Source organism: Muscardinus avellanarius (assembly GCF_963383645.1).
Source record: "Muscardinus avellanarius genome assembly, chromosome: X".
In the NCBI taxonomy this organism is placed as follows: Eukaryota; Metazoa; Chordata; class Mammalia; order Rodentia; family Gliridae; genus Muscardinus; species Muscardinus avellanarius.
The window spans coordinates 77,426,747-77,440,520 of record NC_137792.1 but is presented as its reverse complement, the minus strand read 5'-3'; the positions used below and the strand labels follow the sequence as shown (position 1 = coordinate 77,440,520).

The window sequence follows — 13,774 nt, the reverse complement described above, 5'->3', positions numbered from 1 at the left end:
CTGCCCCAGCTCAAAGATCTTGGGCAGCAAAATCTGCCAAAGCTTTCCCTTCCTGGGCTATGGCTCCCCATCAGAGAAAGGAGAGATCTGGAATGAACGGAACCCTTCTCATTTTGCACACTCAGGAGTCTCTGCACAGTGGGAACCACACAGAGACCAGAATAATGGGGTGCTCCTGCAGCACTCCTGCAAGAATTAGAAAGACTCTTCTTGTTCAAGTGACCTTTTTTTAAGTGTGCACATTATTGCGCAGCCTTACCTAGATATGCAGGCTTGTGTGCCCATATTCTCACTTACTTGTGTAGGCCTTGGACATGGTACACATACCGCTGGCACTTATATACTCCCAAGTCTCCCCTGCCCTATGGCACAGGTGGGATGACCATGCCAGGATGGAGGTGGGAGCATGTGAGAAAAGCAACCCTTTAAATGTGTCTTCCTTGTACAACCTGAGCACTCAGACATAACATCAGTGCATGCCTGCTATCCCTATTCCTTTCAATTTGTGCCCAGCTATTTGCACCAGAGCTGATCTGAACTGGCCTGGCCTCAGAGATTTTCCCTTCTTGCACAGGAAGCAAACGAACTGTGGGAAGCTTGGTGGGGAGGCAAAGGAAGGAGTATGCTGAAACATGGGAAAAGTGAGGAATAGTTTCAAATGGTTTGCCTGCCTCTCTCCTATAGAAATGGTAAATGTGGGAATGACAGAGGCTCCTCCTCCTTAGCTCAGCGCTCAGGAGCCATTGTGGCAGGCCCCAGCTTAGCAGCCTTTTCTCAGTGTGGGTGTGATGCTGTGTGTGCCTGACATAGGCAATATAAAAGGAGGAAGTGAGTTTGTGGGGGTGTCGTTAGACTGGGGTGTGCTCAAAGAAGGGTGAGGCTGGAGAAATGGTCACCTCACTTCCTCTTCTCTCTTTCGGAAGAAGTTCACCACGCCCCATGACCTACTCCCAAGGAGAGTACACAAGGCCCTAGGGCCACTTCTTCTCTCCTCCTTCCTAAGGGGGAGCCCAGGACCATCCCAAAGGAACCACTGAAGCTGATGGTTGGGAGTTAGATCTTCTGGCTTGAGATTATCAGTGGGCCAGACCCAGCCGTGATCATGGTATAGAGAACCATGTAGAGAGTCAGTTCTTGCCCAACCTGGCCTAACAGCTTCAGTAATCTCATCTGTGAAATGGAGACAGAGACCAGCTCTGCCAGCCTTCCCAGGTAGCTGCAAAAGTGTCCTATAAATGGAAAATATTCACCAGGTGTGGCAGCACATAGTTGTAATCCCAGTACTTGGGAGGCTGACTCCAGGTTTGCAGCCAGCCTCAGCTACTTAGTGAGGTCCTCCACAACTTAGTGATACCCTGTTTCAAAATAAAGAATAAAAAATTGGGCTGAGGGGTATAGCTTAATCCCCAGCACTACAAAAAAAAGTAAAAAATGGAAAACATTAAAATGTGAGAGTCACCTTATCTATAAAAAAGAGACAAGCCCTTGCTACCTCCCAGGAAGCCTAGAGGAAACCTTGCTTTTAGAGCCAGCCTGACCCAAGGAAACCTAGAGCCACAGACTGGCCAATATGGGTAACATGGAGAAGAATGTATGGGGGAAGAGATACTGTCAGAGAATGCAGTGACTTAAATTGAGGGCATGAGAGCAGCCCTCATGCATGGATGCTGAAGGTGTGATTTTGCTGGCCCTATTCTAGTCCTGTCTCTTGAGCATACAGGAAGTACAGAGCCCCAGATTCTATCCCAAGCAGTCACTGGAGCTGGACATGTTGGTTTTCCCTTCTCCACAGGGACGGGACCACAGATATCACCAGAACAGTCCACTGGGGTACCCCCTCTGCCTTCCAAAAGGTAAGTGCCCAGGCCCAAGGTTCCCCCACCCAATCTCCTTCCAAGGGCTTCCAAGCAATGACCACACCAACAGCCCTTGCATTTGAGAGGCTAAAACTGAGGTCTGGAAAGTTTAAGTAGTTTGTCCAAGTTCACATGCCTCAGTGCCAAAAAACCAAGTGCTCCCTGCTGCTCCACCAGAAAGATTTCATGCCACCAACAAGGCCTCTGCCCAAGCTTATCCTTATCCCATTTCAACACATCAATACACAAATGCTTTTCTAATACTGTCTGTGTGTCTGGCCCTGTGCTCAGCAGAAAAGAGGAAGAAAGACATTCCAAGTGGAGGAAAACAGCACAAGCAAAAAGAGGCAGAAGAGTTTAGGAGACAATGAGGGCTGCTCAGCTGGGGCAGAGACTGGGATGTATCTCTGTGTTCTCAGGGCTTTTGTGGGTGGAGCATGCAGCAAGCCCAGTGTGAGTCATACATTGTGCTAACAGCAGAGAGGAGAGAGGAAAGAGGAGAGAGGGGAGAGGAGAGGAGAGGAGAGGAGAGGAGAGGAGAGGAGAGGAGAGGAGAGGAGAGGAGAGGAGAGAGGATTCTGTCCAGACCTCCAAGAGCTCACAACTTAGCAAGTTGAATACTATGCAAGATGACAAGCTAATGGGAGTATGTGATTTCTTCTCTTCTGACTGAGGAAGTCTTACTAGTCAAATGCTCAGGCCCCAACATAAGCTTGAGACTGTAAGAAAACTAAAGGGTGACTACAAACACATTAATAAGGGTACTAGTATTCACTGAAGCATTTACTCACTACGTTATACTCTTTTGGTCCACATTTTCTTCCCAACAAACTTAGGAGCTAGGTCCTCTTTTCCCATTACAAATAATGGAACCAAGACACAGAGAGATGAAAGCCATTGTCCCAAGCTCTTAGAGTTAGTTAGTGAGTAGCCAAGCCAGGGTTCCAGCCCAGAAAGTCTGCCTGAGAAAGTCTTTATTGTCACCACCCTCTCTGAGCACAGCCTCAGCACATTATAATAACCCCTGGGCATCAGCTAAAGGGAACAACATAGTCAGAGCCCCAGCTTTGATAACATCTCCCTCAGTCTCCTTTGGTCATCTAGAACCTGGGTGACCACTAAGGAAAGTGTGTCTCCCCACCCCCACTCCACTCCACCCCTGCTGAACACACAGGTTTGGGCTTTTGCACCCACATGCTCCCAGGCAAGCAGCTGGAAACTCTCTGGCTCCTCTTGGAGTCCTCTCCATTGCCTCTTCCTCTCCCTATCAGGAGGCATATACTCGTGTGTTGATGGGAAACATTGATCTGTCCAGACTCATCTTTCCTGCTTCTACATCAGGTAGGTTTTGGAGACCAGGCTGGACCCAGGGCCTCAGGCCCTGATATCACTGGACTCAGACTTCCACGCTGGGAGGCTAGTGGGGCAAAGAGGATATTATTATCCCATCTCTTGTAGAAATTAGACAATCTAGCCTAGAAAGAAAAAGGGACTCACCCAAGGTCATATAGAGGGTTAGTGGAAGAGCCAGGCCTCAAACCAGGTCTTCTGCCTTCTAATCCAATGTTGTTGCTCAGAGGTGAGAGAGATGGACTGTGGCAGTCATGGGAAGGTTCCTAAATGAAGTAGGTGTCAATGCTAAGCCTTGATGGGTAGGAAGCAATTGTGATAGATATGTAATGGATATGATATACAGTATGCTAGACATATTGAGGATTGGCCTAGCCAGGATGCCACTGACTTCATCCATCCCAATGTAACATCACTGTGTCATTGCATGCTTTCCTGCTTCTCAAAAGCCCATCTTCTCAGGTGCTACCTGGTAGTTGAATGGGAAGAGGCAAAGTGGAAAATCTGGAGTCTAGCCAAGTGACCCAGGGTGATCTATTTTTCCTTCCAGGGCGAGTAGTGGATGCCTTTGCCCGCAAAGCCTTGTGGGAAGTTGGGCTCAATTATGGTCATGGGACAGGCCACGGCCTTGGCAACTTCCTATGTGTGCATGAATGTAGGTATCTCCGGAGCCCCTGCCTCAGGTTCTTTCCTAGCATGACATTCCTCTATGAAAGAAAGCATTTCACAGATATGGGAATTGCCAAGACCCATAGAGATGCCATGAGACCCCCCAAGGTCACCCAGCTGGTGGGAGGTGATATTCCAAAGGTAAATGAAGAAAACTGGCAGGTGGCCAATTCCATGGCCTACTTGGCTTCCAGGAGGGCACCAGAGGACCCAGGCCTAGTGGCTAGCTGGCATAGGACCTGGAGAAATAGAAGCCAGAACCATTCTGACTTGTGTGCCAGCTCCAGGTAATGATGTAGTGGACAAGTACTGCTACAGATGCCCAAGAACTTCCAGTTACTTGCTCTTCCCAAAACTTGCCCAACTCCAAACTGGTAAGGACAGGAGAGCTGACACCATGCCTGTGTCTTTCTTTCCAGGGCCAGTGGGATTCCAGTCTAACAACATCGCCATGAACAAGGGCATGTTCACTTCCATCGGTATGGCTCTCAGGCCTCTCCAGCACACTACCCCATTCCACAACAGGCCAGGCCAGGGACTGAAGTGGCCAGTATACTTTCCTTCAAGGAGCATGCTTGGCACAGGCACAGACTCACCACACCACCATACCCCCTCACCTCCCCACACACATGCCTACACCCAGCCCCAAATGGCTCATCCCACCCTTCAACCCCTCAGCCATACCCTCTTTTTTATTTTATTAAAAAATTTTTGGTGGTACTGAGGGTAGAATCCAGGACCTTTCTATTTCCAGGCTATACTTCCAGACCCATTTTTATATTTTATTTGGAAACAGGGTCTCACTAAGTTACTGAGAGCCTCACTAAATAGCTGAGGCTGGCTTCGAACCTGTGTGATCTCCTGTCTCAGCCTCCCAAGCGCGGGGATTACAGGCGTGCACCACCACACCTGGATATACCCTCTTTTTATCCTTGGGAGTTTTTTTTTCACCTGTACATCCAGACAGTGGATTTACCAATCAAATGCTGGAGTAACAGGGCACACAGGGAGATGTGAGTACCCCCAGGCACCAAGTAGGCTCCTCAGTCTTCCCTCCTGAGCTAACAGGGAGGAAGGGTGAATCATTTTTGCCTGGAGGGGATCTGAGGCCTGACATGTTACTTCTGCTCAGCTAATAAGCTTCTCACAAGTTGTGGGTCCCCAAGAGCCAACAGCCAGTTACCTCAGCCACTTGGAAATTGGTAAAGGAAAACGGGGTTTGGCCTCCGCATGCTGCTTAATGCCATTAGCATCTTTGTATCTACCAGAGCCAGGTTACTACAAGGATGGAGAATTTGGGATTCGTATTGAAGATGTGGCCCTCGTAGTAGAAGCAGAGACCAAGGTAAAGTGTCACTGAGGTGGCAGTGACTTTGGGGAACATAGTAGGGGGTGAGGGAGGCCAAAGGGGAGGTCATTTAATGTGCTCATATAAATTTATTTGGAATATTTCTTAGTATCATAGGAATTCTATGAATTAGCTTTTCACACTCGACAATAGAATAATCTAGAAAGCATTCTTTTTTTTAATGCCAGATCCTAGCCAGCAATCGTAGCACATGACTGTAATCCCAGTCAGTATTTGGGTGGCTGAGACAAGAGGATTGTGGTTCGCGGACAGCCTCAGCTACTTAGTGAGGTCCTTTGCAACTCAGTGAGACCCTGTTTCAAAATAAAGTATAAAAAATAGGACTGGGTGTATAGCTTAGAGGTAGAATGCCCCTGGGTTCTATCCCCACTACCTAAAATTTTTAAATACAAATTAAATGCCAATACCAGGCTCCACTTGAGGCCAAGAAAATCATCTCTGCCCTAAATCATTAGTTCTAGCCGAGTGCACGCTTGTAATCCCAGTATTTGGGAGGCTGAGACAGGAAGATCCAGGTTTATGACCAGCCTCAGCTACTTAGTGAGGCCCTCCACAACTTAGTGAGATTCTGTTTCAAAATAAAGAATAAAAAAACTTGGCTGGGGTGGGTAGCTCAGGAGTAGAATGCCCCTGGGTTCAATCCTCAGCACCACAAATTTAAATAAATAAATAAATAAATAAATAAATAAATAAATAAATTATTGGTTCTCAGTGCACATAACAATCACCAGAGGAGCTTCTTAGAAATAAAAAATTAATAGTATAGCAACCAGCAAGATGAAATACCTAGATATAAACTTTAAAATACTTACATGGATAAACTCTCTGCTAAAGGACATAAAAAAGATTTAAGTAAATGATGCTATCTGGAAAGAAGCTTCCATATTATGAAAATATGTCATTTCTCCCCAAATTAATCCATAAATTCAAGACAACCCAAATTTTAATGTTAACTGGACATTTTTGCAACCTTGCAAAATGATAGTAGAGTTTATTTGTAAAAATAAAAATTCAAAGACAAGTATCTAGAAAAATTATTTAAAAAGAAGAGGAATAAAGGAAACTATCCCTATTAGATTCGAATTTATTTTATTTATGGTACTGAGGCTTGAACCCAGAGGTATTCTACCTGCAAGCTACATCCCCGTTCTTTTTTTTTTTTTTTGAAACAGGGTCTCTCTAAGTTGATAAGAGTCTCACTACTTGCTGAGGCTGTCCTTGAATCTGCAATCCTCCTATCTCAGCCTCCCAAGTGCTGGGATTACAGATATGTAACACTATGCCTGGCGCTCTATCACATTTTTAACACAAACTAAAACAGAATGACCCTGGAGATGAAATAGACAGTGAGAACAATGGAATAGGATTGGTCCATGAATAAGCCCTCTAATTCCCATAAATGACATGGAATTTAGTTTCCAATAAAGCTGATATTTCAAAATAGTAAGAAAGAGAAATTATTCAATAAATGGGCAGGGGAACTAATGGCTAATCACTAGGGGGTTAAACTGAATAATATCACTGTTATGTCAAAATGAAATCCCAGATGGACCAAAGTTTAAAGTGAACAATGAAACCATAAAATATCTAGAAGAAAACCTATATGAATTCATTTATAATTCCAGAATGAAAAGAGGTCTTTCTATATAAGACCCAGGAATCAGGAAGGAAACTATTGATGACTCTGACTAGATTAAATAGAACATGTCTATATGAAAACAATACCATAAGCAAAATCATAAGATCTGTGACAAAGTGGATACAGTTTATGAGCTGGGGATGTAGCTCAGTAGAGTGTAGTGTGTAGCTGGGAGTAGAGCACTCACTTAGTATGTCCTGGGCCCTGAGTTCAATCCCAGTACCACACATACAAAAGAAAATAAATGGGTTCAAGGATTCAAGGCTCTGTGACAAATATAGCACAGGTGACAAAGAAAATGTGAATTTTCTAAATTTTACTTTGAGCTTTTACAATTCAATAAGATACAAGTAGGCAAAAAAGGAAAAAATGGGCAAAGGGCATGAAGAGACAAATCACTGAAATCAACAAAATGGTCCATACATATGTGAAAGGATGCTTAACTCCATCTTTAATGGAATACAAATCAAGCCAGGCATGGTAGCACAGGTCTGTAATCTCAGTATTTGGGAGGCTGAAAGAGGAAGATTACAGATTCACAGCCAGCCTCAGCTACTTAGTGAGACTCTTTGCAACTCTATAAGACCCTGTTTCAAAATAAAGAATAAAAAATAGGGCTGGGGGTGTAGCTCAGAGGCAGAATGCCCCTGGGTTCCATCCCCAATACTGCAAAAAAGAAATAGCAAGACCCAGTTTTCAGATAAAAAATAAATTGATCTAGGGGTATGACTTGGAGGTAGAATGCCCTTGGGTTCAATCCCCAGTACCACAAATTTAAAAAGGGAATAAAAAAATTGGAATTACAGTCTGATTATTTCCTTTTTTGGGTGAAATCAGTGACTTTAACAAATGATTTTAATATACAATGAAATATTCAACATTTGGAATATCTGTAATAACTCAATGAATCAGTATTTTCTAAATTCCCAATTCACAATGTTAAAAAATTACAAAGAAAATACTCTGTACAATAATGGTTTTTTTAGTGCAAAATATTTTTTCTTTTTTTCTTTTTTTTCTTTTTATTTTTTATTGGTGCACTGTATTCATACATCATAATGGGATAAAAAAAAAACTTGTGTAGATATACATGCACACATCGCCCAGTTAGCCCCTACCCCACACCATTCCCTCCTTCCCCCCCCCTCCTTCCCATGCTTGGCTTAGTGGTTGACATCTAATATTATAGCAATTTATCCAAAATTAACAATGATAATCTCACATAACAGATTCATTTGTCTGATATCAAACTTTTGATCACTTAGAGGTAACATTTCAATATTTCTTTTTGCTTTCTTTCTTACCAGAGGATATTTTTTTTCTTTTTTTTTTAAGGTGAAACTATCATATATTTTTTTCCAGAAAAAAATCTATCCTAACATGAAATATGAACTCTAAATACCCAAAACAATCTCGAAAAAGAACAAAGCTAGAAGATGTACATTTTCTGATTTCAAACCTTATAAAGCTACATTAATTGAAACAGTGTAGTACTGCTATAAAGGCAGATATATAAACCAGTGGAGTAAAATAAAAAGCCTAGAAATAAATTCTTCCATATATGGTCAAGTTATTTTTGAAAACATTTCCAAGAACATTTGGTGAAGGAAATAATGATCCTTTCACTAAATATTGTTGAAAAATAATAATTACATGAAAAAGAATAAAGTTGGACCCTTACCTAACACCATGTACAAATATTAACTCAAAATGAATAAAAGAACTAGATGTAAATCTTAAGACTATAAACTTTAGAAGAAAACCTGGGTCATAACACTTCACAACACTGAAATTGGCAGTGATTTCTTGGATATGATTTCAAAGGCACAGGCAACAAACTTCCTAAACAAACTTCCTAAAAAATAAAAAAAATTGTACATCCAAAGACAATGTAAACAGAGTTAAAAGTTACTGATAGAATGGGGTAAAATATTTCCAAATGCTATATCTGAAGGTATATTAATATTCAAAATAGAAATCCTAAAAATTAGCAACAATAAAAGCAAACAATAGCCGGGCGTGGTGGTGCACGCTTGTAATCCCAGCATTCGGGAGGCTGAGACCTGGAGGATCGCGGTTCGTGGACAGCCTCAGCTACTTAGTGAGGCCCTCTGCAACTCAGTGAGACCCGGTTTCAAAATAAAGAATAAAAAGTAGGGCAGGAGGTGTAGCTCGGAGGTGGAATGCCCCTGGGTTCCATCCCCAGACCCGCAAAAAAAAAAAAAAAAAAAGCAAACAATACAATTTAGAAATAGGTTAAAGAATAAAATAAATAATGAATCTCCAAAGATTTTAACCAATAAACACATGAATATATTCTTCTTTGCTTAGTTGTCTGCTGGATGGAAAATCTTGTTTCTTTGGTTCTGGCATGTATTACCTATTTCTTCTTTGTAGTTAATCTCTTTGAGTATTTTCTCTAGTGCTGGTTTTGAAGACAAATTCCTTCAGTTTCTGTTTGTCATGGAAGCTTCTTATTTCCCCATCTAATTTGATAGATAGTTCTGCTGGGTAGGAAATTTTTGGCTGGAAGTTGTTTTCTTTCAGAGTTTGGAATATGTTACTCCAAGCCCTTCTGGCTTTCATGACTTCGTTTGGAAAGTCTGGAGTGATTCTAATTGGTTTGCCTCTGAATGTCACTTGGCCTTTTGTTTTTGTTGCCTTTAAGATTCTCTGCTTGGCTTCCACATTGGTCATTTTGACAATTATGTGGCGTGGGGATCCTCTTCTCCGATCCTGTCTAAAGGGAGTTCTATAAGTTTCCTGGACCTGTGTATCAACCACTTGCTCTATGTTTGGAAAATTTTCTGCTATTACTTCCTTGAAGAGATTGTTGATCCCTTTGGTTTCACTTTCTTTTCCCTCCTCTATTCCAATTATTCTTAGGTTAGCTCTCTTAAAATGGGCCCATATTTCTTCAATGTCAGATTCCTGCTGTCTGATTTTTTTTCTGTTATAAATTATGCATTCGTTTCTGGAGTGATCCTCTTCTAGAAGTGAGATTCTATTCTCCATGTGGTCTAATCAATTGTTTATACTTTGAATTGAGGCCTTTACCTCAATGATTGCATCCTTTATGTCTTTTAGACTCCCTCTAAATTATTTTCGAAGGTCCTGTATTATTTTGACAGTTATATTCCTGATTTGATCTTCTGGAGATCTCTGAATTTCTGTGTTATCAGGTTCTGATAATATGGGGTTGTAGACATTCATTGCTCTATTGTTGTTTCTCTTTACCATGATTTCAGAAGTTTGTGCCTTCCCTGGATCACTACAACTTCTCTTAGGGTGCTCTGTATCTCGAGTCTGTGGTAATCTCTGCCACCACTACTCCTTCACTGGGTTGGATTGCAAAATCTCAGACCCAGGGAGATTATCAAAGTCCCTGGGCATGCAGTACAGGTATTTCTCCTTTAGGGGCCACAATTTCACTCACAGTTATTGTGCGTGTTGATCAGGAGCTGTCGCGGGGCGCGGTGAACTTGCTGTTGCTGCTGGCAATATACAGTCTGATTATTTCACCAATCAGATTGGCAAAAATCAGAGGCTTTGATGATACCCAGTGTTGGTGAGTATGCAGTGAAAAGGGCATTCTCATGCACTGATAGTAGAAGTTCAAATTGGTACAAACTTTCTGGAGGGCAGTTTAACATTATCTATTGAAATCCCTGCACCATTTGTTTTGGAGATACTTCCACCAAATATGTACCTTCCAGATCTAGTCCCCAAAGTTCATAAAGATGTTTATTCATCCCAGTACTTGGGAGGCTGAGAAAGGAGGATTTCAGGTTCACAGCCAGCCTCAGCAACTTTGTGAATTTCTCAACAACTTAATGAGACCTTGTTTCCAAATAAATATAAAGTTGGTGTGAGAGTGTGATTTAGAGGTAGAGTGGCCCTGGGTTCAATCTCTAGTAACACAAAATGAATACAGTGATATTGATTTGTAGCATTGATGGTAATAGAAAAAAATTAGAAACAGCTTAAAAATCTATGACTGCTTAAATAAATCATGGTGCATCTTATGCTGTCCTTTAAAAGAATGAGATAAATCTTGTGTTATACAGAACATTCTCCTGGGTATACTATTAAGTAATGAAGAGAGGAAGGTACAGAGAAGTATGTTCAGTAGGAAGGATTCATTTTGTATGTATGTATGTATGTATGTGTAAAATGTATTCAAGGAAAAGACTTTCCATTTTTACTGTGCTATCTTTGTGTAGTTTAAGTTTTCTAAGCACCCATGCAAGGCCTCTCTGAAAGATGGAAATTATGGTTTTATTCTCTCTTTCTTTTTTACTTGTCTCTATAGAGAGATATATGAATAAGTAGATACATAAGCAGATAGATGGAAAACTCAAATAAATTATTTTAATTTTTTTGGTGGTACTAGGACTGGGGATTGAGCCCAGGGGCTTTCTACCTCTGAGCTACACCCTTGGCCCTATTTTAATTTTTATTTTGAAACAGTTTCTAAGTTGCTGAGGGTCTTACTACATTGCTGAGTCAGACCTTGAACCTGTGAACTTTCTGTCTCATTATCCCAAATACTGGAATTACAGGCATATTTTAGGATTATTTTTTATTTTGTATTGGTGCATTGTAGTCACACATCTTAATGGGATATAATATGGTAGAGGCATACATGCACACATCACTCATTTATCCCTTACCCAACTCCCACCCCATTCCCTCCCCCTCCTTCCTTCTCATGTTTGGCTTAGTGATTGACTGTGATATGTTTTTGAATGTACATCATGCACATTAGGGAATTTCCTCCTTCCCTCCTCCCATCCCCCTCAGTTAGGTCACCTTATTTGCTCATCTATGGTTTCTCCTTCTTCATCTAAAGTTCTTGCTATGACTCATTTTCTCTCTAGCTTCCACATATTAGGGAGAGCATCCAACTTTTTACTTTTTGTGACTGACTAATCTCACTTAGCATAATGTTCTCCAGTTCCACCCATTTCCCTGAAAATGACAATTTTGTTCTTCTTGATGGCTGAGTAAAAAAAAATTCCATTGTATACATGTCCCATAGTTTTGTAATCTACTCATGCGTTGACAGACAGCTTGGCTGGTTCTGTAGTTTAACAATTGGTAATTGTGTGGATATGAACATAGATACACATACATTAATTTGGTAGTTTGGTGGCCATTTTTGGATAGATACTGAAAAGTGATATTGCTAGATCATATGGTAGGTTTATTCCCATAATTATAAGGATCCACCATACTATTTTTAAAAGTGGTTACACTAATTTGCAATCCTACCAACAATGTAATGGAGTTTCCACTTATCCACATCCTTGCCAACATTTGTTGTTGTCTTTTGAATGATCATCATTCTAATTGGAGTTAAGTGAAAACTCAGGGTATTTTTTTTATTTAGATCTCTCTGATTACTAATGATGTTGAATTTTTCACACATTCATTGGCTATTTAAATTTCTTCCTTTATGAAGTGTCTATTTAGTTCACTTGCCCATTTTTTAATTGAGTAATTTGTTAGCAGTGAGTTTTGTGAGTTCTCTGTATATTCTAGATATTAGTTCTCTGCCAGAGGAGTAGTTGGCAAAAATTTTCTCCCATTCTGTTTTTAGGATTATTTAAATGGAGGCTCCTGAGCCCTGCCCTCAAGACTCCACCTTTCGTAGATCTGGGAGGTGGACCCTAGAATCTATGTATTTAACATGTTTCTCAGGTGCTGTTGATGTCCACACTTTGAAAAGCACAGAATTTAATCAAATTTCAGGAATCAAACAGGGAGCACTAAGATAGGGTGTTAAGTGGCCAAGGGAAAAGACTCTGGAAGGCTTGGGTCTAGCCTGGGTATCCATGGTTGACAAGGGTCCCTGTGCCCACTGCTTCTGGCTACAGTGCTCCTTTCTTTCCTCCAGCCTAGCTCCTCCTCCTCCCTCACTTACATTTTTTTCTCACCTTCCCTGCCGGCTCTCAGTACCCAGGGTCCTACCTGACCTTTGAAGTGGTGTCTTTAGTGCCCTATGACCGGAACCTCATTGATGTCAGCCTACTGTCCCCCGAGCAGGTGAGTACTTCAGCAATGCTTGCCCTTTGGTTTTCTCCCCCACCCTGGGCCTCTTGCCTCTACTGCCCTGATCCTGGCTTCCCCCTAAGAGGGTCCACACTGGTAACCATCTAGGCCTACACTAGAGCATACCTCCCCAGCTTACCAAAGACCCCAAAGCTTCTATAATTTTCTAGTCAGACCATCTACCCATTACACATAGGAAACTACTGGGGAGTCTGAGACTGGGCCTCTGAGCTCTGCCACTACAAGCCTGGAACTATTAACAATCCCTTCCCCTCTCTGGGCCTCAACCTCCTCTTTTGTAAAATGGGGGATACCAGACCTGCTTACTCTCACTTGTGGCCCTTGAAATCTCACATCTCACTCCCAATGAACATCACTAGACCCCACTAGGGGGACCAAGTGATATCACGAGGATGCCACAGGGAGCTGCCTATGGAAAGCCCCAGAGAACAGCTGAGACCTAGTAGTGGTTGGGTCCCTGGGCCAATATGAACAGCTGGAGTGCCATAGCAGGGGATGGGATGGCACCAGGACCTCACCTTTTGGCAGCTCGACCCAAACCTTCTTCCTTCTGCAGCTCCAGTACCTAAATCGCTACTACCAAACCATCAGAGAGAAGGTGGGCCCAGAGCTGCAGCGGCGCCAGCTACAAGAGGAGTTTGAGTGGCTGCAACAGCACACAGAGCCCCTGTCTGCCAGGGCCCTGTGCCCCACCCCCTTGGTGTCTGCATTGCTAGCCATCACTCTTGCCACCATCAGCTGGAATAGCTAGAGACTTCTGACTCCCCTTTTCACCCTCCACCTGGATGTGGGACTCACTCAGCTCTGTGCCCCTGC

At 42.3% G+C, this 13,774-nt stretch overlaps 1 protein-coding gene across 1 annotated transcript in view; it reads left to right on the top strand.

Moving 5' to 3' along the window:
* Window positions 1-13,709, top strand: part of XPNPEP2 (X-prolyl aminopeptidase 2) — a gene marked incomplete at both ends in the record, with an annotated part of 37,103 nt that extends 23,394 nt beyond the window's left edge. The window contains 7 exons of the mRNA XM_080718943.1: window positions 1,793-1,853; window positions 3,128-3,197; window positions 3,757-3,861; window positions 4,295-4,354; window positions 5,144-5,220; window positions 12,842-12,931; window positions 13,515-13,709. Of these exons, the coding sequence (XP_080575069.1) occupies window positions 1,793-1,853; window positions 3,128-3,197; window positions 3,757-3,861; window positions 4,295-4,354; window positions 5,144-5,220; window positions 12,842-12,931; window positions 13,515-13,709 (658 nt within the window). The remainder of the gene's footprint in view (window positions 1-1,792; window positions 1,854-3,127; window positions 3,198-3,756; window positions 3,862-4,294; window positions 4,355-5,143; window positions 5,221-12,841; window positions 12,932-13,514) is intronic.
* Window positions 13,710-13,774: the final 65 nt, after the last annotated feature.